Here is a 24,398-nt window from a genome sequence, read left to right on the forward strand (position 1 = left end):
GACCATAAATATACAAGCGGCGCTGTTTATGCCAGACGTTTACATTAAAATACTATATAGATTCGAAATGGCCACTGATTAAATTGACTTAACTGTAACTTAAATAATTAGCTTTTATACTAAGTAGTTTATTTTTGTAATTACCAGTTGTTATAAAGGTGGCGATACGCCAGTGCAAACAAATCCATATATAACTAGATTATATTAAACTTAAAAATTTTCTTTCTACAAAACATTTGCAACACATACACAATAGCTGTTCAAATATAGTCAATGGATTATAGGTGCAAAATAAAATACCAACAATATACATATTAAACTAATAAAATTTTAAAGAACATTACCCGAGCATGCACATTTTTGTTAATTGCCACTTCAAAGAAATTAAGGGTAAAACCAAATCAGTTGCTAATTACCCAAAATATATTTTAAGCTAATTGCAACTGTTAGTAAAATAAAAACGAGAAAACTAGTTAAGTATAAGCATGATCTGTGTTTAAACATGTGTGATGTAAAATGTTAGTCTGAAAGTGATCAGGCCTGATTTGCTTTTCTTTGAAGATTAATTCGAATACACTTTTGAAAACCTTTCCATCCTTGATACTTCAAAGGGTTAGGCTGTGCAAAAACACATCAAATTAAAAGTCTTGCATGCGTAAATAAAAGAAAATATATTGGAATCACTTAAGCTATACTGTTTTTATATTACAGCGACATTTTTTTAGACTTATGATACAGTTTATTGGTATTTTAAATTCACATATATAATGGGAATAAGCCCAAATAAACAAAAAAATATATTGAAGGGTAAGTATCGGGCCAGGACAATTTAAACAATTTGTAGTTTAGGAACTTTTTTTATCACCATGTGATCATGCCAAGTGGAATCAAGGTTAATTTACTTAAATTTTGCCATATTAAGCAACAAATTTATTTTGTAACTTCAATTACAAAGGCCAGATCAGGTAGATATATATAAGTGGCAAAGCAAAACTAATAATATAATGCATTAATATAAACCAACAAAATATCAAATTAAAGTTTTCGGTTAGTAACACAAATTAATGTTGGTAAATGGTTAATAATTACAACATGCAAATGATAATTAGTATAATGATTTGCCAAAACCCATAAAATTATAAATCAAAAGAAAAATTTGGCGGCTATTCCAATTTTCCAGGAACTCATGTGAAATAGTCCTGCTCAGTCATGCGTGAAGCGAAACTTGACACACTGAGTAAATCCCTTCCCACCGTTAAACTCTTTATCCTTGGCAAGCTGTTGGTATTTCAAGAAAAGAAAAAAAGGGGGTGATGAATTAAAATTAATTGTGAGCTGCGATCACATGTACAAGGGAACTTTAAAGTATAATTTGGTAATTATTTTATAAACATCCAAATTTTTGTTCCCATATACAATGTGTTAACAAAGTAATTATGACATATTTTCTACAACAAGCAGCATTTATAACATGCCATGCAACATTATTTCTATAGCCTAATAACTATTATTTTAACTACCTTTTTTTCTAATATTCAAAAAATTTAATATTAATTTATAGTTAGTAAAAATAAAAGTTAATTTTTGTTATGCATCAAACCACCTTATATTTAAACGAATCTTTCGTTAAAATATAACCATCATAAAAGAAACATCACAAATACAATGACACACAGTCATGCAAATAAATACATTTTACAAGAAAATGTTGTACCAATTTTTTAAATATCAAAAGGCACTTAAATAGTTTTAATACATTAAATGCAGTTTAAAATAAACAACACCATGCTTTTGAATTAATGACACTTAAAGCTAAAAATCAGTATTAAAAGTTTGGAGGCACATTTAAAAGTCTAGATATAAAACTTGTTGGCTTGGGTGTGTGGGGAAATGTCCTGTAAGTAGGAGCGCAGTTCATGAGAAACACAGGCCTTAAAACCTTTGATGCCAACATATTGATTTTGCAACCCTTGACGCTGGACAAGGAGAAAAAAGTTTCAAAATTTGAGACTGTACAAGTCATTCAAGTATAAACTTTATGCTGTGTTTATGGTATATAAATTTTTTTTTTTGTTGTAAAAGGTGAAAAATTTCTCAATTTTTTGATTTGTGGAATAATATAGGAAAAAAATAAAGAAGCCCAATGAAAAGTTCTATACAACAAAAAACTAAGTGATTGTCTACTGAACAAAATATGCACACCCAGTGTTTAGAAAATTCAGACTAATAATCTAATACAATATTGGCAAATTATCCCTAATAATTTGAACAGTGGACGGATGCGCTACAATATTGAGGGACAAAATCATGCCAAGATATTTTTTATCAGTCTTACCTTCCCAAGTGCTCCAAGCTATGATTTAGTTGCATTAGCAAAAAAATAAGTCAAATCACAATAAAGTAAAAATAAATTGCAACAAAGCTTTCATGTTTTTTAGTTGTAAGCAATTTGCCCAAAAAATAAATTAACAATTTGCCGCAAAATTAAAATTGCTCTTGTCTGTGTAGATTAGTGTTTATAACATAATTTTTTTAGATTTATAAAAATATGTTTTAATAAACAAAAATTGCACTACAATCAAATTTTTTTATTAAAACTTCAAATCTCCTCGTGGTAGCATTAAACTTTAACCATACAAACCAAATAAAAAAAATCACAAATTTGACTTTATTTGTTACAAAAACTTGCTTGGTTAATGTTGTTCACATTTCAAGGTTAAGTAAAAGCAATATTAAAAAGGTTTTTATTTAAAAAAAATAATAATTAAACTTACCCTGAATCCTCGATGAATACGATCTTTCATAACTCCAATGAATTCAACATGGCTAAGTTTATTGTCACCATCCTTATCAAAAACTTTGAATAAAGTATCGACTAAATGTGACGACAATTCATGGCCGGTTGAAATTTTAACTGCTCTTGCAAACTCATCTACGATAAAAATTTAGTTTTTGTTTGTTCTTGAATTTAAATAGATTCAGCTAAAAATAAATTTTGTCATAAATGCTTTATTATACCCTGTCCAATAGCTCTTCCAGCCATTGTATATAGATTCATTGAAATCGCAAAGTCTTCCAAGTTGTTAAGAAACTTAAAAAATGATCGAAACTCCTGAAAGTTTATTCCCTAAAAAATAACAATAATTTATTTACTTGATACAAAAAAATTTAAACAAAACTGAAAAAAGATATCCAAACTCTTAAAGCAAACCTTCTCTTCTGGCAGCCTACTAAGCAACTTCTCAATACATTCTTCAATGTCATCCAGTTCACTGTAGCGTAACAGCATCCTTGCAAAATCCTCCTCTGAAATTGTGGCCATACCACGGCTATATGCCAGAAAGTATTTTGTGTTAAGAAAATAATAACTTGTAATTTTAAATGATAACAAGCTCAACAAAAAAATCTTTCTTTATAAAAAAAATATTGTAGACAAATATATATCAAAATTATCGTTTAAAGGATATCTCCATCTCCAAAATTTCAGTTTGCAGATTGTCCATAAAACTGGAAAAAATATAACATTTTAATATAGATTACAGAAGTTTGCAGCAAAAAAAATAAAAAAAAACTAACATGCTGGAAAATACAAACCTGTAGAATTCTTCATATGAAATCGAGTTCTTTCCGTATTGTCCAAAAAAATGAACAAGTAATGTAGTGTCTTGTATATTCTCTGTACAACTGCTAATTTTCTGTTAAATAAAAAAAATTGTCAGCACAGAAAGGAAAATATATAACATATAAAAAACTAGCAAATATAATTTCTGTTACCAAAAATGAATACCGTATAGCTGATACCAAGTGATACATTAGAAACATGATGAATCAAGTTTAACAAAGATTAAATAATTTTAATTATTGCATTTTATAAAAGGCTGCAACGAGTTATAACAAGAATAGCATGATATACATAATTTAATATTTATGCAAAATTTGACAAAAAAAATTATATTATGATCAGGTATGAGTAATTATTAATACTACATATAATGTTGCCATTAATATTAAATATTAAAAAAAACTACAAATCATTTATATATATTTTACAAATCATTTATTTTATTTCATAACTTGCTATCAAAAAATCAATTTCATGCTATTGTTAATAATTTTTATTAAAAAATAAACTATTAAAACAAATAATCAATTCTATTTATTCTCAAGTAATTTAAACAACTTAAAAATCACAAAATAACCAAAACGGAATAAAATTTTCTGCCTTCATTTAAAAAAATATCCAATGGGTGAAAAGTGTAAGGTATCAGTAAGTGAGATCGGATTTAACCGGATTTTTAGATTTTATAGATAATCTTTACCAATTTAAGGTCAGAGATGTTCTTTGCTCTTTCAGACTCTTGAGAACTTGAACAGGAAAGCTGTATGGTTATATAACAGACATAATAAGGTACGCTTTGATTTTGTTGTGTTTAAAATTTCAAGCAATGCGATATTGAGTAGCAATCAGCATGTGTTATGTTTGAAATAATGTTAAAACAATGCACCCAGACTATATGGTTAAAATTTTATCATGCACTGAAATGAGTGTTTGTAATAATTTAGAATCAGATTGTATGATCAAATGACAAATCGTGTTATGTTTTAAATTGGTATATGTTATATTTTACTAAAATTTGCGTAAACTTAAAAGGCGCTTTAAATAAAAGAAAACTAATAAACTTACAAACAAAAGGAAAAACTTGACAAATACGTGAAATAAAAATACTTTAAAATAAATATTTGTGTTCAATTGTTTTTTGATAAAAACAAAAAATTTTAAATAAAAATGGACCAATAACCACATAAACAGCCAAGCAATAAAATGTTTTTTTTCTTAATTCTAAAACTGTATTAAAAACAAATTCAATATTTTTCACCTCCCTTTAATTAAACTTAACAAGCTCTAATCAGCCATTACTATAGAACAATTTTTTTTTTTTTTCATTGGTTGTTTTGTTATTGCGTCACATGCAATTTTAATTATGAGTAAGGGCATATCTGTTAAGCCAGCTCTTACCAAAATGCGTTTATCAGGATTTCTCTCTACTTCAACCTGTATGTTAAAACATGACACATACCCACGAAAAATAAATATTTTTGCTTTTTCATTAACACCAAAGGGTTAAAGTAATTTTTCATTAACACCATAAAGTAAAAATAACAGCCTTTAATTGCTATACATTTTTCGTTAAAATGCATAGGCCAAAAATATAAAATAAAACCTCTTTAATATTTTCAAACAGATATAAGCAAAATTAAAAAGAAATATAACATGCTCAATGAAAATATTTAAAAAATATCATGGAACAGGTTAAAATATTAAATGATATTAAATTGAATCATTTACAAAAAATAAAATTTTTAAATAAATCTATTTTTGTGTTTATTTCAATATATTTAAAAAAAAGTTAGGTTTAAATTAGTTAAAAAAGTATTTTAATTAAGATTTAAATAAAAAAATTTATTAAAGTAATTTTTCAACTGTTCATATATTTATCAAACTTTTTTTAATTCCAGGTTTTTTTTTTAAAATGTTAATATATTTACCACTGTTTTCTCTTCTGGACAATTGTCTGTTTTTTCCCGGAATAATTCCTCTAACTGAAATAAATTGTAACATAAACAAAAGTTCTAGGTTTAAAAATTCTTTTAGAAAAAAATTACCATGACTATATTAAAAAAAAACTTCATTTTTTCTTTTTATATATCAAGAACTTTAATAACCCACCACTAAAAACTCTTTTTTGTCCACTCTTTGATTCCCATCTGTGTCAAACATGTTGAAAGCTATACGAAATCCTGCATTCGGTTCTAAACAACAAAAAATATTAAAAATAATAAAAGAGAAAAAACACAAGCGCGCGTGAGCGCTAAAGAGCAGCAATAAATTAAGCGACTTTAAAAAATATATGTATTTTTGCTTATTATATAAGTTTAAAACCTGCTTACTTGTTAATATTGACAGGAAGAACAAATACTCGGTGTAGGACACAAGGCCCCTGTTGTGCAACGATCTGAAAAATCCAGAAAAGTTTTTCTTTCGTGGTGGAGTCGCTTTCAACATACGCCTTACTTCATCATCGCATAAACTTAACTGCCCGATTCTCGCTAAATAAAACGTTTATTAATTTAATTTAAAGTTTAATAATAAGCATTTATTTACGCTTGATATATTAGAGAACGTTAAAATATCACGAGTAGTGTTTGCACAAAATTTCGAAAACAAGTTCTTTTTGCCTTGGCATTAAGAAAAAAAGGATTAATGTCATACATTATCATGATTTTTTTATTCATTTTTGGGTCTGTGGATAGTTTGGACACTGATAAATAGCTTAAGTTAAAGGTCGCATATATATATTGTGTGTCATTAAACATTTTTTCAGCAAATCAAAATTGACAGCTACCAAGTCGCTAAAAAGTGGTCAAAATTTATTTTTGTTGTTGTGTTGTTTTAAGCCATAGACAGACAAAAGTGATACGCACGAAAAATTTTTTTTTGCTATAACAAAATTTGTTAAAAAAATAGCTAAAAAAAAAATTATTTTTTAAATATATTTATCACGATTACCTACAATATGTATGGATCACTAAATATATTTAAAAAAAGTATATATTTTTTCTAATATTGATACAACAAACCCCCATGAAACTGCGTCACGGAAAAATAACTAACGTAATGTTAAATAAAATTTATTTTAAAATAAAAAATAGCAAGTAATATTTTTATTGAAAATATCAACCCCCAAAACAGCATCATAATTTTCTTTTTAAAGTTCACACGTGGGCTAAATAAATTAAAATGTAAAGGTAAATATAAACATAGAATACTATATATATATAAATATATATTTTAAGAGACTTTTTGAAAAAAAAAATTTTCGTTACAAATATTCCTAAAACAGCTTTTTTGTAATAAAGTTATTTTGTAACAAGGCGTTGGTTGGGTAGCGGTTAAACATTTGGTTTCACAACTTGAGGTCTATGGTTTGTACCCGACTTCTTCTTCTTTTTTGTTTGGCAAAATAAACATTTTTACCACCTCTTTATACAAAATTAAATAGTCGATCGTTAATTTTCAATTTTAATTTAATCGGACTTAACCATTACAAAGAAAATTTAATTTAAAAACCGTTACAATCGTTGTCGCATATCAAAGCAAAAAACTAAACTTGTGACACATTTTTTTTAAACTGTGACGCACATTTGTGTTAAACCGTGAAAACGACGTCATCGGTCATGCGTGATCACGTTAGTCACGCACGACGCACACAGACGCGAGGTCGTGACCCATGGCGGTGCAGACGCTACTGGAGCGTACAACGCGACAACTCAGTAACAACTCCTACGCTGTCTGCAAGCTGTTGTGACGGGAATATTAAAGTGACGTAATGCAATGATCCATTCATCGTGTCAAGAATAATATTAAAGAATAACACTAACTGCAATGACAAAGTTTTATAACTGGGTTAATTTTTAACCCACGCTGGGCGTGGGAAAAGGGTGATTCGCAACATCCGCACCAAATTTACCCCTTGGAGTGATAATGTTAGTTTTTTAAGCAAAAACAGCGTAAAAGGTTTCCGTTGCTAAACAACCGTCGAGAAGGAGCAAACACAAAGTCAAAAGAATAACACAAAAGCAACGGATTAGTCACTTGGCAAGATATTTGTGGACATTAGTGGATAACGTGGGAGACTGAACTGCTCGTGAGGTGACAGCCAACTTTTTTGACCGCTAACGATCCTGACATCCGATGTTAGAGTTGTTTTGTAGCAAAAATTGTCTTGTTTTTATTATTGAACTAAGATTACAAGGCTATTAATGCCACTTATGAGTGGATGCCAACTGTATCCTTGCTCTGAAATCATTTCCTTTAGTATAACAAAAATGTCGGAACTTTAAAGTACATAAATAATTTTAAAGTAATATGGTAAGCTTGTTTTTGTTTGATGAACTACAAAGGTGGCATATATCATCATCGTCAACCCCATGCACACTAGCAACATCTAGCGGTCAACATTTATTTTACAAAAGTATTGACCTAGTCTGTTTAAATTTGTTTAAGTTAAATACTTAAAATAATACGCATAGATTTAAATAAAAGAATTGGCATAGATTTAAATAAAAAACTAAACCAATTTTACTTTATACAATAAAAAGTAATGCTATGTCATTCATTTAAATCTAACCCCACTGTTAAATGTGTGTAGTAATTGTAGAAATTATGTAATTACTCCAAAACGATGTGACCTAGCTAACTAACCTAAGGTTAATAACCCCACGCCCGTACGATGCCACATTTAGTCCACTACCTTTGTTGTGTGTGATAAAACGCATTTCCTAACGGTATGGAATTACATGTAAAAATGTAACACTAAAAAGCGACTGATTCCTAAAAAAGAAATCTTTGTTCTATACGAATGGACATCAATAGTCACGTGACGTCCATTCATAGAGGTTCGGACCACTGGGAACGCCCATGCCACCCTTAAAACGCCTACACAATATTTAAAGCATTATGACGTAAAAAAGATTTTTAAAAATTTCACTTTTACATTTTTAATCAAATTTTTTGCATTTTTTGCATTTTTTAAGAGGTTGATACAACATTGTTATATCTTCTAACCATCCCAATACGAGATTAGCTTTTGCCACAATAATATTATTATAGAGTTGATATGACGTCAGAGCCAGTGGATAATTAACCAATGAATGTCTAGCAGTAAACGCCCTATACCGCCATTTTGAAATAAAACCACTTTTAGTAAGAACAAAATTGAAAATAAAATCCAAAAATATTTTTAAAACCTAAAGTAAGATAAAAAGGTTAGTTTCATGTATAGGTGAATTATAGTTTTAGTATTGGATGCCATCAGTTGAGATAATTGTATTTATCAAATTATAAGGATTTAATTGGAATAACATTCAACTTAACGTGGCACGAAATCGAAGCGTAACAAATAAAAACAACGTTGCTGTATATTTTCCCATCGTTCACTTAAACACATTACACAACCCTGATTCGGAAGAATGTAAACAAACCATGACCTCGGCGGAGACGTTTAAACGCTGCCTATCAAAACAAAGCGGACACAAAATCAAAATAAACTCAAAGAAATTTCACTTTGTTCAAAGGCAAAGAGATTTCCGTTGATGCAGCGCACTCTATTTAATTTCAAACAAAACACAAAAATTAGCGTCCAGACAGTAGTCAGGTCCAGCGGCGCGTTAACCAATCGAATGCGCGCAAATTAGCGCGAGTTATATGTCGTCACGGTAACGATATGATTTTCGCAGAACCACGTTATAATGTAAAGGTCTGACAACAAAAAATAAAAATCGAAGCGAGAAATTTCGTATTTGTTTGGCGTGGTTAAATTGTTGGGCCCCAACACAATTAACTTCCCTTTGCGTGACAAAGAAAAGTCTGACTTTCCCGTATAAGCGTAAAGGGGCAATGCGCTAATTGATTTGGTCTGGAATTTCGTGTAATGTCATTTTTCTGATTTGACCACACAATTTTTCAAAAATTTATGACGTCATAAGTTTTATATGCTAAGTTTAAAAGAGCAAACACGTTTGTTTATTACGACAACATGCGCGTATTATATAAGCAAACTTCATTTATTTATCCACAAGGTGTCGCAATGGAGATGAACCTAAGAAAGGTAACACTTTTGGTCATCTTCAAACAACATTCCAAAGCTTAAAAAATAACAAATTCGGAAAAAATTCCTTCAAAAAAAAGGAGAATATTCCTTGGGATCTAATTCCCATGACATTAAACTAGCCAGCCCCGGCCGTGAGTCGCAAAATCGGGATGTGATTAATAAAGAACGACACAGGCTTGGAATTTAAGCAGAAGGGGGAAAGGTAGCAGGACCGATACCAACACCTGGGTTTAGCGGACGGGGGCTTGCCTACCACAAAAGGACACACGGAACTGGCACTTAAGTTTAAGCGAATCAGAGTGCAAATACAACAGGGTTAAATAGTATCGAATAGCGACTGCTCCCTTTCCTCAACCACTTGATATCTATCACAAATTTAGCTTTAATTTCACAACGATTGGGTCGAATCACGTCGAACGATAGCCCCTTAATCTACACGAGTACAGGTGAATTTAGCGACTAATTTAGGAATTCGATCCTACGTGGCGCTATAAATAGACCCCTTGCTTCCTATTCTTGTAACAAATTGCCAGGATTTTAATATCCTGTGGCAATCAAACAGGGGTCGTGCTGGGGTGTCAAAAACCCCGCAATAATGTTAAAGGAATTCGGGTCAACCTGGCGCCATTTAAGGAGATATGTTATAAAATTACCTAATTTACACACAACCTAAACAACAACTACGTGTACACAAAATTCCAAAATCACACAAATTTTTTTTAAGCGGGGTTTAAAGTTTAGTTTAAAAAAAATAAAGTTATTTTTGGAAAAGTGATGGGTAGGGGCAGGAGGGGATTAATCACTTTCACTAAAAACTTTAAAAAAGTGAGTGTAAGGTGTATCAAAGCTATTATACGCTACTAATTTCTTACTTAAACAAAATTCGTAAAAATGTTCCTATTTAATTTTTTCTTGATTTATCGTTGACAAATGTATCAAAATAAGTTTTGGAATTTAATAAAAATTTACACCTAATTAACAACACAAACAGCGTTGGAAGATGAACGAGCCAGTCTCGGGAAAATGCCACAACTTTGACAATATTTTGAAACCTGATTCGAGGCACTCATAAACAGGGACGCCCTCCCGTCTCCGTACCCCAGACTAAAGATCAAATCAATATTTAACGCAACAGTAACAACGCCCATCTACAAAAGTGAATTTTGAGTGAGAAATTTATAAAGTAAACAAAACTAAAATTTTTGGAGAGAATTTCTCCAACTTAAGTTTTTAAATAATTTTTGTGTAATCACAATATGAAAGGTGCCCTGCCCGTTATGTAAAGCATTTAGTTTTTAACAACTTTCCTACAAAATGTTAGTAATTTTTACACAAATTGGCGCCCATGACAAGAGCCACGACCCCCCATGAGTATAACATGTAGTTAAAACCGCATTTAACCATATATACTTTGTTACCATATCCTGCTGCAAAGCATTGCTTGGGAATAGAAGCCCATGTAAACGCAAATCACCTTTATCTAAATGCCACCCTGTGGCAAGGACTTTGTTTTTCGGGATTCGAAATTTTCGCTAATCGTCTGACAGCCCGTGTGACACGACTTAGCGACACGAAGAATCGAATGTTGTAATACTTTAATTTGGGACGACTTTGAAAAAAGCACAAACATTAAGGTTTACGATGTTAAAGAACTAGAGTGTAATTACACGTTATTAAACGAAGCCAATTAAACCCAAGTGTAAACTACCCAGATAATTGTATATCAGCTAGCACTGTCGGCGAACACAACGTAGTTAAACGACGACAAATCAAAAAAATGTTCCCAATTAGACACACGTTTTCTTGGAAAAAGAGAGACCACAATATCATAACTTGTTATAAGTGCCGGTGGTGTGGTAACAATGGGTGTTTAATTCCACAATCAAATAGGAAACCCGTTTGAGACGATACTAGAGTGCTTTGTCCCTTTAATCGTTTGTCAATTGGTAACTTGCAATAACAACATGCATATTTAGTTACTAAGCCGGGAATGAAGTTAGGGCACGATTTTTGAACGGTGCAATTGTTGAGTTGTCATTTTATTGGATTAGGACGAATCCGATATCGTTAAATTCTGGTCGCTATTGTGTTAATGCAATTGATACAAAGCAAACAAAATCACTTTGCACAAACAAATTTCTTGTCTATTTTTAACCACGATTTTCCACGAAAAAAAATTATTTCCGGCAATTTCTTTTTTTGTGAAATTCAAATCAGTAACAAATCAGCAGGCCAACGTATACAAATCAAAACACGGGCATTTCTGCAAACCAGCAACCCAGTATAATCGTTTATAGATCGGCTAAGTTTAGAATTTTACCCAGGATAAATATAACCAAATTGTCGAAAATGCGACGCGCGGTCTAACTAGGTAAACAAACAACTGACTAAAGTAGCAAGGGCAATAAACTGCTATTTCAAGCAAACCAAAAACCGTGACAAATTTGCAACAGCGTTTAGATTGTGATGTACGTCATATGAATCGCATTTGAATTAAAATTGAGCTACAATTTGCGGGTTAAAAGGTTGAAGAATAACAAACCCCGCAAAACTCAGACTTTAAACCTTTATTTGTTTGGCAAAATTAGCCTTTGTCGGTTCTGCGCTATTTTAAGAATCCCTTAACCAAAAAACGAAGAATTTACATCGCCCATTAAATCACAAAAAAATTACAAAAAAAAACGGGATAGTCAAAGAATAAAAACATTGATTTAGGCCTCTGATGTGAAATTAAACCATAACTCTGCGCAAAAAATTAATCATCGTGACACTAAACCAAAACCGGCACCCTGATAATATATATTTTATAGGAAATAGATGAACACGTTCTCGGCAAATTACGTGGTCACCAGCCTCGAGTTCTCCAAAATTATCCTAAAAAAATCTCACAAGCGAAAAAGGTTAAATGCGAAATTACGCAAGCGACTTTTTCGCGAAGTTTCCAGCGCCCGAAGAATTCGACATATGATGCCTATTTACTTTGCCGACATGCGACCTTACATGAAATTACTTGCTTTATAGTCTTAGCGCAATTGAAAGGGGATTACGGGGGTGTTTTGATGCAATTTCAAAGGGAACGGCAGCGTTGATTATTGCCGTTTAAAATGCCAGAGCGAGGCAGGACCTAAGCCGAAAATAGAAGCAAGGCTCTGCCAGGTCATAAAATGACGTCACTAATGTCATGTTTTCTACGGGTCGCTGGACAAGAGCGACGTAAACCACCACAACGTGTTATGCACGCAACATTTAGCAGATGGGGCTTATGTAGGCGTCATTACGTAAGGCACGCACGACGTAATATTACGCAAGAGCGGCGGTAATTTATAGACTTTAACGACGCCTTTTAAAATACCTCGAACCGAAATAGATTCCGAAATTAATTTTAAGCTTAATAGTAAATATGAGAGATTTTAAATTGGGGTGAATCAGTTAAAATAGCATTTAAAAATACTAATTCCTTAAAAAAAACGTAACAAATACCGATAAACAAAATCCAAAATTTCCAAGAAAATTCGTGATATGCAATTGGTGTGATTCATAATTTAAGGTATTTTTAATATATTTTTAAACAAAATATTTCTCATAAAAAATTAGTAAGCGATTTAGAAAAGAAATTCTCCGAATTTTGCTATGTCATAAAATTCGAGCAGACGATATTGCGTGGGTTCGACATAACCAAATTTTAATCCCCACTTAATATTCTGCGAACTATTATTATCCTGTAAGTGGCAACCAACAAATTACTAGCATGGTGTCGGGATGTTAAGGTTGAATTTTAACGTAAACATAGGCACTAAATCAAGAGGGCTAGTTATAGTTAAACCATATAAGCTAGAGCTTAACTTGATTTTTAACGTAATAAATAGTTAAAATTAGATTTTTGAGCAAGCCAATTTACGAATTTAAAAACCAAAAAATATCCTTTAAAACAAAAATAAAATGGATTTTTTTGGTGTACCTCAAAATTTATTTTAATAAGTCTTATGTTCATTACCAACCTCAGTCCTCGCCTATGTTTGGCGTTTCTTTAAAAATATTTTCATAATTATCAACACACTTTAGCGTTAATGACGTTGACCAAGTTCCGTTTTCCTTTAATTTTGCTGTAAAATTCAATTAACCGCATTCTGACGACAAACCGCTTCAATTAACGTGCATTTATTTAACCGCTGGGAATCGTATCCTCAAAGCATGCACGTATTAACTTTAAAAACGTATAAAATGTTTATGTAGGTAATAACGGAAAGTAATAAAAGTTAAATACACTTTTTTTTAAAGTTATCAATTCTCAAGAGCCGTGCAAAAAATAAATTACGATTTTCTTTCTTTTTTACTATCCAAATCTCAATTTGGTATTTAAAGGAAAACAAAAATAAAGTAAACGGTAACCTGTTACGTTTCTTAAATAACCACCCGGGATGTAAATAGCATTTACATGTAGGGTAACACAAACCAAACCTTTAAAATTAAAGAAAATGTCAAGATATGTTACAACTTAAAATACCCTTTCCGGCGCCTTTAAAGATAACCCTTCACAAAATTCCACACGGGATATTTGTTTTCTAGCGCAAACCATAAATTGAGCTATTTCGAGAAATTATCTATTAGCACGAATAAAATGTTTTCAATCACGCAAGTTATGGCCATAATCGATGTCGGGCAGATATAAGATATTGTGTTCCATTCCCTATGCCTCTAATCCGCAATTATGTTGCACGATAACCAAAAGTAAAGGTGGCCCAGTCCCCTTGTTTATCACGCAAGTATATTGTGTCGCAAAACATTGTTTTTTATTTAGGGGGTAAAAAATGGTAAAATAGTTAATGCAAATTACCGGGGTAAGATTTACAGTAAACGATCTATTTAGCGATGCAATTTCATCAAAACCGACAGCTCAAACAAGAAAATAAAGATGCTAAAATGCCAAGATAATTATCCTCAAATTGCGCCAAGCAATTGGAATAAAATTTTCACGATGCCATCCGTCAATAACGATTGCTGCACTGCAATACGCGATTGTCAGCAAATGTCAGGCGGTTAAATCTACTATCTGATCAGGTTTAGTAATTGATGTGAACGAACATGTGCTTCGAAATGTTGTAGTCTGCACGCGACAATGTTGTAAAAACGAAATCGGATCTCGTCCAGGCTGTTCTGGCAGTGTGTTTAAAAGGCAATTTACTACGCCGTATATTTCTTCGATCGCGGACCATTGGATACTACTACTAGTATATACAAGAAAAAACATAGGCGCCTACGACGTGTAGATGCATATAAAGGCATCGGTCAAAATTGGCTGATTTAATAAATACATATTTAAGGCTATATTTAGAAAATTGCCGTCTATGACATTTTATTCAATCCCATGTTAAGGACTTACTTTGAGTCGCGTGTGGAATTATTTGCAACGTGCGTGATCATTAAGAAACATTAACGCCCGTTTACCAGTTATTTTTGGACGAGAACAACAAGCTTGCGCCACAAATAAACCCAGTTTCTATTTTATAAATATTTAATTGAGTGTTTTAACGTCATGTAACTATTTTGATCCAAAAATTGCAGACAGTAGTTAATAGCAAAAGTAGAAAATACTTGAAAACCAAATTTACCCCTCGCCACTATATATTTGCATAAACGTCAATCATAATTAAACAACATATGCCAACGTTATATTGACCCTATATAGTTAATGTTATGATGTGTTCAGTTATATTACTATGCCCACGCATAGTCAAATAGGGAAGGTAGTAACTTGAAGAGTGTGTTTTGGCAAATATTTTTGTTGCGACGTTATAAGCACACGTGCAAATAAAACGAACGATTGGGTGAAGTAATTACCAATTGCTGACAGAATACCAAAACAAAAAATTTTTCAACATTTTTTTTGTAATAAAATAACTCAATTCGTATAAAATATTCGTTCTGTCATAACAATAAAGGTGATATTTTTTCGCTTGAAGCGTGTAGGTACTAAAAACTGGTAATAAATAGGTTTAATAACTTCGTCATTGTGTAACAGTCAAACAAAAAATACAAAATGGCGAATTTTTTTCATTTTTTTATTTTAATTTTTAAAAGATTGCTTTAGTGATAATATCGTAAAAAAGTGCCACTTAAAAAAAAAATTATTCTTGGCACTTTATTTTATTTGTGTTTTGTTTTTGAAGTTTATTCTTGTTTTTGAGGAAAATCAATTTTCGCAAGTGGTATTTTAAACATTCACACATGTGCTAAGCAAAAATAACCATTGCCTAAATGACTACGTTTTCTATTAAATGATAGACTTCTAATCCCACCCAATTTCAACTATTTTTCAAAACGTTAGAAAAAATTTTGCAACGTTTAGGTAAAAAAGAACAGCTTATAATTTAATTCAAAAATAAAATACACAAATTAATTTTGTCACGAAACGTAAAGAAGGGCCTACTGTTTATTTTAAACGACTCCAGGCGTGTATTTAAATAAATAGGGGGATATTTTTAAGATTTTTTTTCATAAATCTATTCAAAGAAAGAAATAAACAACAATGTTACAGATAATCTGCTACTAGTTCCTACACGAAGCGCGAAATAGCATATACATAACCTAAATGAGGCGCATCAATCACTTATATTAAAAAGTATAGGCGTTATGTTAAATATCAACAAATGTGTGTAAAATACAACATACCTATACTCATAACATCTTTTATAGTAATGTATGTATAGGTGTATTGCATATCAAAATCACAACAGATTTTATATGCTAACCTTAACCTATTTTACAACCAGTGACCTTAAAAATTGACATCGTTAATATCACGTTCATTGGAATTATTTCATACCGTTTAAAAACATACACAAAACACTAAACGCATAAGTTATACTGGAATGGGGTTTGTCTTTGAAGTTTTTTAGACTTCGAAAGTTAGATGACAACTTATAAGGCCCTGCCCATCATTTTAGATAATAGCCTATAAGGGGAATTGCCACAAAACAAAAAAATTATTTTTTCAGAACAAAAAAACAATTATTTCTTCCGCTTTAAAAATTCCCTTTAAAAGTGAAAATTACATAGTTTGTTATATATTTATTGTTTGTTTGACCCTTTTTCACAAAAATGACCCTCTTTTTGGAACTAAAATGGTTACAATTTATTTCTAATATAGTTAGGTCGGTGTGGCGCAATTTACGTTGCGTGCAACCCAAGACCACTTTTGTTTGCAAACAAGTTTACAAATCTGCTATCAAAACATTTTAATAACTCTTTCATTTAGCCAACAGGCCATCGTGCCAACCCATTTCCGCGTCGAAACATAATTTGAAAAGGAAATCAAAATCAAGTTTGTCAGCTCTATAATTAACGCTTTGTAACGCATCTACGTAAACATTTATATTCACATCGACTGGGGCGGGGCCGTAGTAAGTTACGAATTGCGAGAGCCCCAATCCGAGTGAAAATAAGTTAATTCAGAATCACATAGGAATTGTAAACGGAGAACGGTAAACAATTGATTTAGGGCGGTATAATGTTAGATGATAATTATTTTAGGACCAGGTTAATTATAAACGGGGGCATCCACCGAATATCCTCCCAAACTTTTTAATATTCAATAACAAATTTCGATAAACTACCGAGGCATTTAAAAAAGGGGCAATTTTTTTTCTTTTAAAAAATATCTCCAAAAAATATACCCACTCAAAAAACTCACCTTAAATATCAATTTAGACAGTGTTTATACCAATAATTAACATGACTTTTTTTTACTACTAATACTTATTTATCCTTAAAGATATTTTGATAGTTATATTTGTATTTTATATAAATAGGGGCTTAACTATCGGAAATCAAATTAAAATTACTTATTTTTACAGATGTGCAAAAACACACAGCTAATTGCCGTTAATGGCAAATATCTAATCAAAACATGTTAATAATGTAATAGCCTATCAAAATAGGTAGCCTTTAAAAGTTTTCTATAAACAAAAGTTATAAAAACACTGGTACTTAGCAAAAAAAAAAACTTACGACGTGGATTTTCATCGGTTACCGATTCTAGAAAATCTTGCGGAGTCATGAACAATTCTCCGTTGACCTGAACCGACGCAAAATCGCGGAACCTTCTTTCGCGTGCTCCGCAACTCCGCGTTTTTTCAGCTCCCGCCTCATTACGTTTGCTCTGTAAATAAAATAAACAAATATAAACAAATATTAAAACTTATATACAAATGGAATTGAATTTACATACAAAATTTAATAAAAAAAAATAAACGTTTAAACTAAAATGGGAGAATTAAGATTTCCTAGAAAATGATAATAAAGCAGGATAAACAAAAACTCCGAAATTTAGGCACGATTATGTGTGGGCAACTGTGGCTTGCGTTAAGGTGTTTATTTAACGCCCTGCGACTGTAATCATAGACTTTTGTTTAAGTGTAACAAACCGTAAGCGGCTTTCAATTAGCAACTACAGCGAAGTGTGGCCACAAATCTTTGCAAAACCATAAAAAAACTATTCTCTGACAGTTTTGAAAACCTATAATTAAACCCTATTACATGTTTCATAGACAAAAGGCAATTCGAGTGACAGCGTCTAAGTCTTTGAAAGCAATAGATGCTTATCCTTAGGCTTAGGTTATTTTTCAGACCACGCCTTATGCATTGATTAAATAGGGACTAAAAGCCGAATCCGGTGCGTGATATCGATATAGATAATCTAAGATCGCATTAGTCAATACTTCCTATGTAATTAAACAATCGACTCTTTGCGGTACGAAGCGTAATCAGTTGGGAAACCATCAAAAGTTGTCAATTAGGATTTTGAGTTTTTAAACCCGTTTACCACAAAAGCACGAATGGATATACTTAAAACAAAAAGGATCCATGCTTGCATTTATATTAATAAAGTCGTTACCATGTATGGGTATTATATTTAAAATATCTGTGTAAGAAACCGAAATATTTAAATTATTTTTATCGTTTTTTTAGCGATTAACACGTTTTTGTTCCCACAATCTTAATAGCGTGAGGCTTATACTTCATTAGTCACCATTCAACAACAAAAAAACAGGTTGACGCGTGCGCGCCTAAAAACTTAAAAAATACAAATTGTAAATAATCGTTTATCCAGAGCGACGTGTCCACTTGTCAAAACTAAATGTTTATTTCACGCATTGTTGTACACTTGTAAAAATAAACATGTAAGCTTTTCGCGGAATTACGGCCAGAGATATAAATAGCGATAACTAGTCGAATTATCGCGTACTGTTTAGGGCTCGCTATTCAAAATTCATATAGAAAAAACTACAGTACGCACATTTGCAAAACACGGGTTCGCAAAACTTACATAACAAAACGCGGTTAAATATAGCAAACGAGAAGACAGCCGTTTTCCCACGCTGTTCAAGGGTGTGGTAGTCAAGACTCCATGCATGATCAATACATTACACGCGAACACAACATAGTTATCCCACTCGGGCACGCACGTGACCCATATTACCAACTCTTACTCGGGCTGGGCGGAGGTAAGGCCCTGATTCATTGCAATAAACAGCGTTTAAGGGATCTAGAACTGGCGAAAACGAGCCAATCAGCCGCCAGTTCAAAGACATTCTAGTATTTGTGACTCTGGTATTATAAATACAGAACGCACGTCTCAGTTATAAAAGCTAATTGTGATCAAGAAAATCGCATTAAGCCCCATTATTATTTCCACACAAAATTCTCTGCTTAGCCTTATTTTTTGTTCGCGAAAATAGCATGCGACAAATTGCTGACACGCCCGGTACCTGGTCTCGTGACCTGGTGGAAACTACGCAAGAAAATAATGACTGATAGCAAAATTAAAAGTAAGTTTACTAACAAAAAATATTACAAGAATTTTTTTTCAGTAACACATTTTTAAACTTTGGTTCTTAATATTTTAGAATCAATAAATGCAATTAACTGAGATATATAAGGCATTGGACCTCGCATGACTCGACATATGCGGTATTGATTGGTTGCCTAAATCGATTAACTAAATTGATAATTGCCACCTTAACTCGTTGTCTAAAGTCTATCTCTACCGTTAAAAAGAAAATTTTAAAAAATGATTGTCAATCGAATAAACAATTATTTTTATGTCCTATCCATATAAGGCAATATTTAAAATAAATAGTCAACTTGGATAACCTAGCGCCGTTAGTAGCGGTAAAGTCTGCAAATTAGTGGGCAAAACAACGACATTTGCGGTTAAATTAGCTGCTGCTAACCAGTTGTTAGTTTGGGGTTTAATTGCTTGACACGGGTCGAGGCTACACGTACCACGCCTTTTACCAATAGTTACATTCGCGTCATAATAACCACGTCCTAATATGTCTACATCTGGACTTCTGGTATGTGCCTCATTATGCTATTTAGTTCCCTGAAAATGGCGCGTTTGCCGGTACCAGGGTATTATGTTTTCGAGTATTGGTTAAGTATGTGTGATTTATGTGTATCTGCAATTTTGTACGGACAATGATGACACAGTGCACCTTGAACATTTTCCAGCCCACACATGTTTCTAAATTAATACTGTGACTCAATTCCGTAAATTTCTATTTTAGGAATATCCAGGTTTCCAATTTCAATAACAAATTTATGAGACCATTAACATCTACAGTAATATCATTGTTAACCAAAAGGTGACTAGGACAGCAATTGGACGGGACTTTTATCCCCAAGGCCATAGTGGTACAATAGGGTACTAAAACCTACAACACTTGCATTTATTGACAATGAAAATTGATATCGAAATGTGTAGTAATTGAGATTTTACATAATAGTTTCAAATTTGATCTTTATTTAGGCTTTACTGTAAATGTTGCAAACCAGCAAGTATCTAAACCTTATCTTTATATTGAAACGTGACCACAGTTTGTTTTAATTAATACCACAAATATGGCAATTAACTATTGGGATACTAACTAATTGTGGCGCTACACATAAACTTAGTAAAAAAATTTTAACCAAACCATTTCCAGTAATGATAATTGTGTCTAATAAGGACACTTTGGTATCCTGTTATAATAAGTTTGTCTGTTTACTTGTTAACTTAGAAATCAAAGGATGTACATTTCAAGGATATATTTAATCAAAATATTGTTAGACTAAATTAGTAATGACCTTTAATTACTAAACAGTACTGGCTTAAAATAGTAACAAACTGTTGGCCACTTATTTTGAGCCAGTTGATGTGGTTTAGACTTTGTCAAAGAAAATTAAGACCAGCAATTAAAGTTTTGTTAGTTTAGCTAGTAATCCATTAAGTCTACCTTTTGAATTAATAACCAATAACTGGATATACAAAAAGTATAAGGAATAAACCACAATTAATTAAAGTTCCAATAAAGCAATAAGAAGACTCTGTATATATGTATGTATATATATATATTGAGAAAATATGTTACTTTAAATAGCCCATTTTTCATACAGCTAAATGATATAAATTTGTTTGAAATTAGGATATCTAATCTTTGATCTAACCACTAAAAAGTTGTTATGATACAAGAACATAACACACACATTGTGTATATTTTCTCAATTGTGTTATTGTTACAGATACGATATAATATGCAAAAATTAAAATAACAAAAATAGCATCAAAGCTACTTAGTATAAATTCAAGTAACTTTTTAACAGTTTATTAGTTAGTCTAGAACATATCCGTGAAAAAAACTACAAGGCCACTTATACGCAATATACATTTTTAAGACGTCAAAAATAAGACATAACAATCGTAGTAATCCGCTAATAGCATATAATTACCAATACCAGAAAAATATATAAAGGCAATCAACATTTTTTATTAAATCAGTTAACAATAAGCAAAGATGATTAAAGTAGCGGTTAAAGTTAAGTTGGCTGGGTGTTAAAATTCAGTTTACAAATTGGGGTAGTAACAAAAAAATGGTTAATGCTTAGCAAATATGTGTTTTAAGTTTTGCGTTTAAAAATGTTTAAAATTGCATGTTTATCAAATAGCCTACCTAAAAGCCTAAAACAAATAAGATTAAATTTGTTAAAAATGTAGCAATTTAGTTACTGATTTTTTTGGATGTTAAATTTATATATTTGAAAAGATGTAGCTTAATCAGTAGCCTATTCAATTTGTGTTTGTAACCTAAAACTAATTACTTACGAAGCCTTTAAAATCAAAATTTTTGGGGAGCATAGGTAAATTATTATGGTTATTATTATTATAGTTTTGGGAAGCATAGGTAAATTATTATGGTATATAAATTACTTGCGAGTTGACTATAATATGACAATAGTAAATTTCCACCTGTAGGAAGACACTACCCCCACTTTTTTAAATAAACAAACAGGTAGTTTTGTATAAGTCTGTAAGTTATAACTATTAATCTTTAACAGTCACAACTTAAGTTTGATGTACCTTTACCGTAAAAAAATATCCTATTTTTTGGTACTAATAATTATTAAAGTTAACTAGTTTAACTTGTAGATGCAGCTCAGATTTTGTGCAACTAAGTTTTCGACGAAGTGGTTTTCATACAATAAAATAGTATATAGTTTGATATTTTAATAGAAATTAACAATATTAAATTCAAAAATAAAAAAAACATACCAGTCTTGTGTTTGGTGAAGTATTACTATTCGCAAGGGCGTGTACTTCGTTTGGCTTAATTGCAAACCAATTTCTAACTTTGGGGTTTGAAAATGAAAAAACAAATGCTGTTCCACAAACTGTGCAGACACCGGCAGTTCGCAAAGCTTTAGAGGTAGTTGCACTAGACCAAAGCCTAAATGCTAATCTTTTCCAGTTATTTGTAGATGCCATATTAAGGTAAATACTGTATTATTGCAAGTAATTGACCCTGACAACTAAAAAGTTTGTTTACAAACAAAAATCAATACAAAATCTCGCAACAAAAACTGAATTCTTAAACAATTATGGACTAGAGATTAAAATTACATTTTGCGCATTGAACCATATAAAAATTTAATGTATAATTAAAACAAACTAAGTTACTTCATAATATAACAAAACTTGTGTTAATTTTAGACAATTTTTAACCTAAATTTTAAATTTAAAAAACTAAGTCAAAAGCATTACTTTTTGCCAAATGTTTTTTATCTACAGACGTTATGCGAAACGCTACCATAGAATTTTAGTTTTGGGTTTAAAAAATATTTTCAAGTCTTTCATATCAAACTATTGCAAAAAATTACAACAAAAAACAGTTATTCATTACAAAACAAGCACATTTTTATTAAACCTATGTATGTAATCAATATCCGATTGTCCATAACATTCTTTGACATTCGTGGGAAAATGATTATTAAATTAACGTAAGCACGACTTGCAATTTTTGAGCAATCCCATTAGCTGTGTAATGGATTGTTAATTGTGATATGTTGTCCCATAGTGAATAGTGGTATCGCGCTATATTTCGATCAAACCGAGTCGCTTACAGGTTCAATCAAGCGGTTAAAGCAACAAAGATGCAATGTCTTTTAATGGCGCCGAAAACTCGTGATTATCCGTATTTCTATGTCATTGCCTACACTACTGGGTGCAATCAATCTTACCCGATCCACATGACAAATCGGCAGAAAATCATTGAATGATAATTATCGCATCATCTATAAAGCTAGCCTTAATCCCCACTTAGATGATTCGGTCGAACTGTTGTTTTCAAACTTTAATAAGTGGGGCAACTTGCAAACTTGAGTTAATTAAAAATATAGTGTTCCTGGGCATTTTACAAAGTTTCACACTTCTGAATAATAATAATAATAAGTGTTGAAGTCTATTAAATTTTGGATGTAAGTTAAACTTAAAAAATTTCGTAAAATTTAAAAATAAATTAATTAGGTAAACGACGCTTATAAATTTAAAAAAAATTAATCGTAAACATAAACTGTTTGTTGAAAAAGTAAATTTAATTTTAAATTTTCCCGTGCAAAAAAGTAAATACGTAGTGTGTTGTAGTTTCTTTTCAACCAAACATGTTTTCGCAAGATTGTTTACATTTAAACATGTATATTTGTGAAAGAGCACCGCAATCGAAGACTCGTATCATAATAGGCGGGTAACTTTTGATGCCCAAAAGCAAATAAAACCAATCGAAACTCGGGCTTTCTAATTCCATTAACGGTCGTTTCACGAGTTTGGAAACGCTGCGTAAACGCGCGCTTTAAAGATAAACAACATCTACTTGTTTACATTTGCCGATTGGCCGATAAGGTGCTGCAATTCCGCCAGGCACGTGAGCCAACTTTCGCATTACATCCTGCTGTGAAAGCAGAATAGGTTTAATCCAAACTTAACGCGTTTATTTGCTACGTAGTAAGTCAACAAATACCTAGAAAACAAACCATAACACAATGGGCCCAAATTTGGAGCGGGTGGTCGAGTTTAATTTATTTGTACAGATATGACGCGGTCTCGAAAAAGTTGAATTCAATTTATGACGTAACTGTCAGTCGTCTTTGAAGCTTCTTTTAGATGTGGTTAACTAGTTGTTTGTTTGACCATTGCGTCTGAAAATGTGACGATCGCACACTTTTCTCACGAATGCTTACCTCAAAATTCCAACCCCTAATTCTCCCCACGAAAACAGCGTCATAGGTTGTAAAACTTTTACAGTTTCGCGAGAATTTTAATCAACATTTATTGTAACTGTTTACGGATTATGGCACAAGCGATTTGGGGATTTGCCACAACCCTTTTATTCGTCAATCGTCGGTTCAATCCGATTA

At 31.6% G+C, this 24,398-nt stretch overlaps 1 protein-coding gene across 8 annotated transcripts; it reads right to left on the reverse strand.

Annotated features, from left to right (window-relative positions):
- Window positions 1-82: 82 nt before the first annotated feature.
- Window positions 83-22,552, reverse strand: LOC145764215 (calcium uptake protein 3, mitochondrial-like). Of its 8 annotated transcripts, XM_082575825.1 has the most exons (14): window positions 22,261-22,552; window positions 17,679-17,829; window positions 5,950-6,108; window positions 5,729-5,811; window positions 5,548-5,601; window positions 5,018-5,053; window positions 4,320-4,379; window positions 3,595-3,695; window positions 3,468-3,507; window positions 3,212-3,343; window positions 3,019-3,127; window positions 2,775-2,932; window positions 2,336-2,353; window positions 84-618 (listed from the first exon to the last, which is right to left on the reverse strand). In XM_082575825.1, the coding sequence occupies exons 1-14, from the start codon at window positions 22,471-22,473 to the stop codon at window positions 535-537; spliced, it is 1,398 nt and encodes a 465-aa protein (XP_082431951.1). In that variant the 5' UTR covers window positions 22,474-22,552; the 3' UTR covers window positions 84-534. The 8 variants fall into 8 exon arrangements, with proteins under 8 accessions (XP_082431954.1, XP_082431951.1, XP_082431950.1 ...); XM_082575828.1 differs by lacking the exon at window positions 2,336-2,353 and having other exon boundaries at window positions 83-1,976; window positions 5,018-5,055; window positions 5,571-5,601; XM_082575824.1 differs by lacking the exon at window positions 2,336-2,353 and having other exon boundaries at window positions 86-1,976.
- Window positions 22,553-24,398: the final 1,846 nt, after the last annotated feature.

This window comes from Corella eumyota, chromosome 1 (genome assembly GCF_963082875.1).
Source record: "Corella eumyota chromosome 1, kaCorEumy4.1, whole genome shotgun sequence".
Lineage (NCBI taxonomy): Eukaryota > Metazoa > Chordata > Ascidiacea > Phlebobranchia > Corellidae > Corella > Corella eumyota.

Bases quoted from the DNA above. Each gene is read 5' to 3' on its own strand.
- LOC145764215 (XM_082575824.1), bottom strand. From the start codon at position 22,473: ATGGCATCTACAAATAACTGGAAAAGATTAGCATTTAGGCTTTGGTCT. The intron at 6,109-17,678 runs GTAAGTTTTTTT...CGTTTTATTTAG, and splicing joins AACCGATGAAAATCCACGTC to CGAGAATCGGGCAGTTAAGT. The intron at 3,508-3,594 runs GTTTGTATTTTC...TATTTTTTCCAG, and splicing joins TCATATGAAGAATTCTACAG to TTTTATGGACAATCTGCAAA.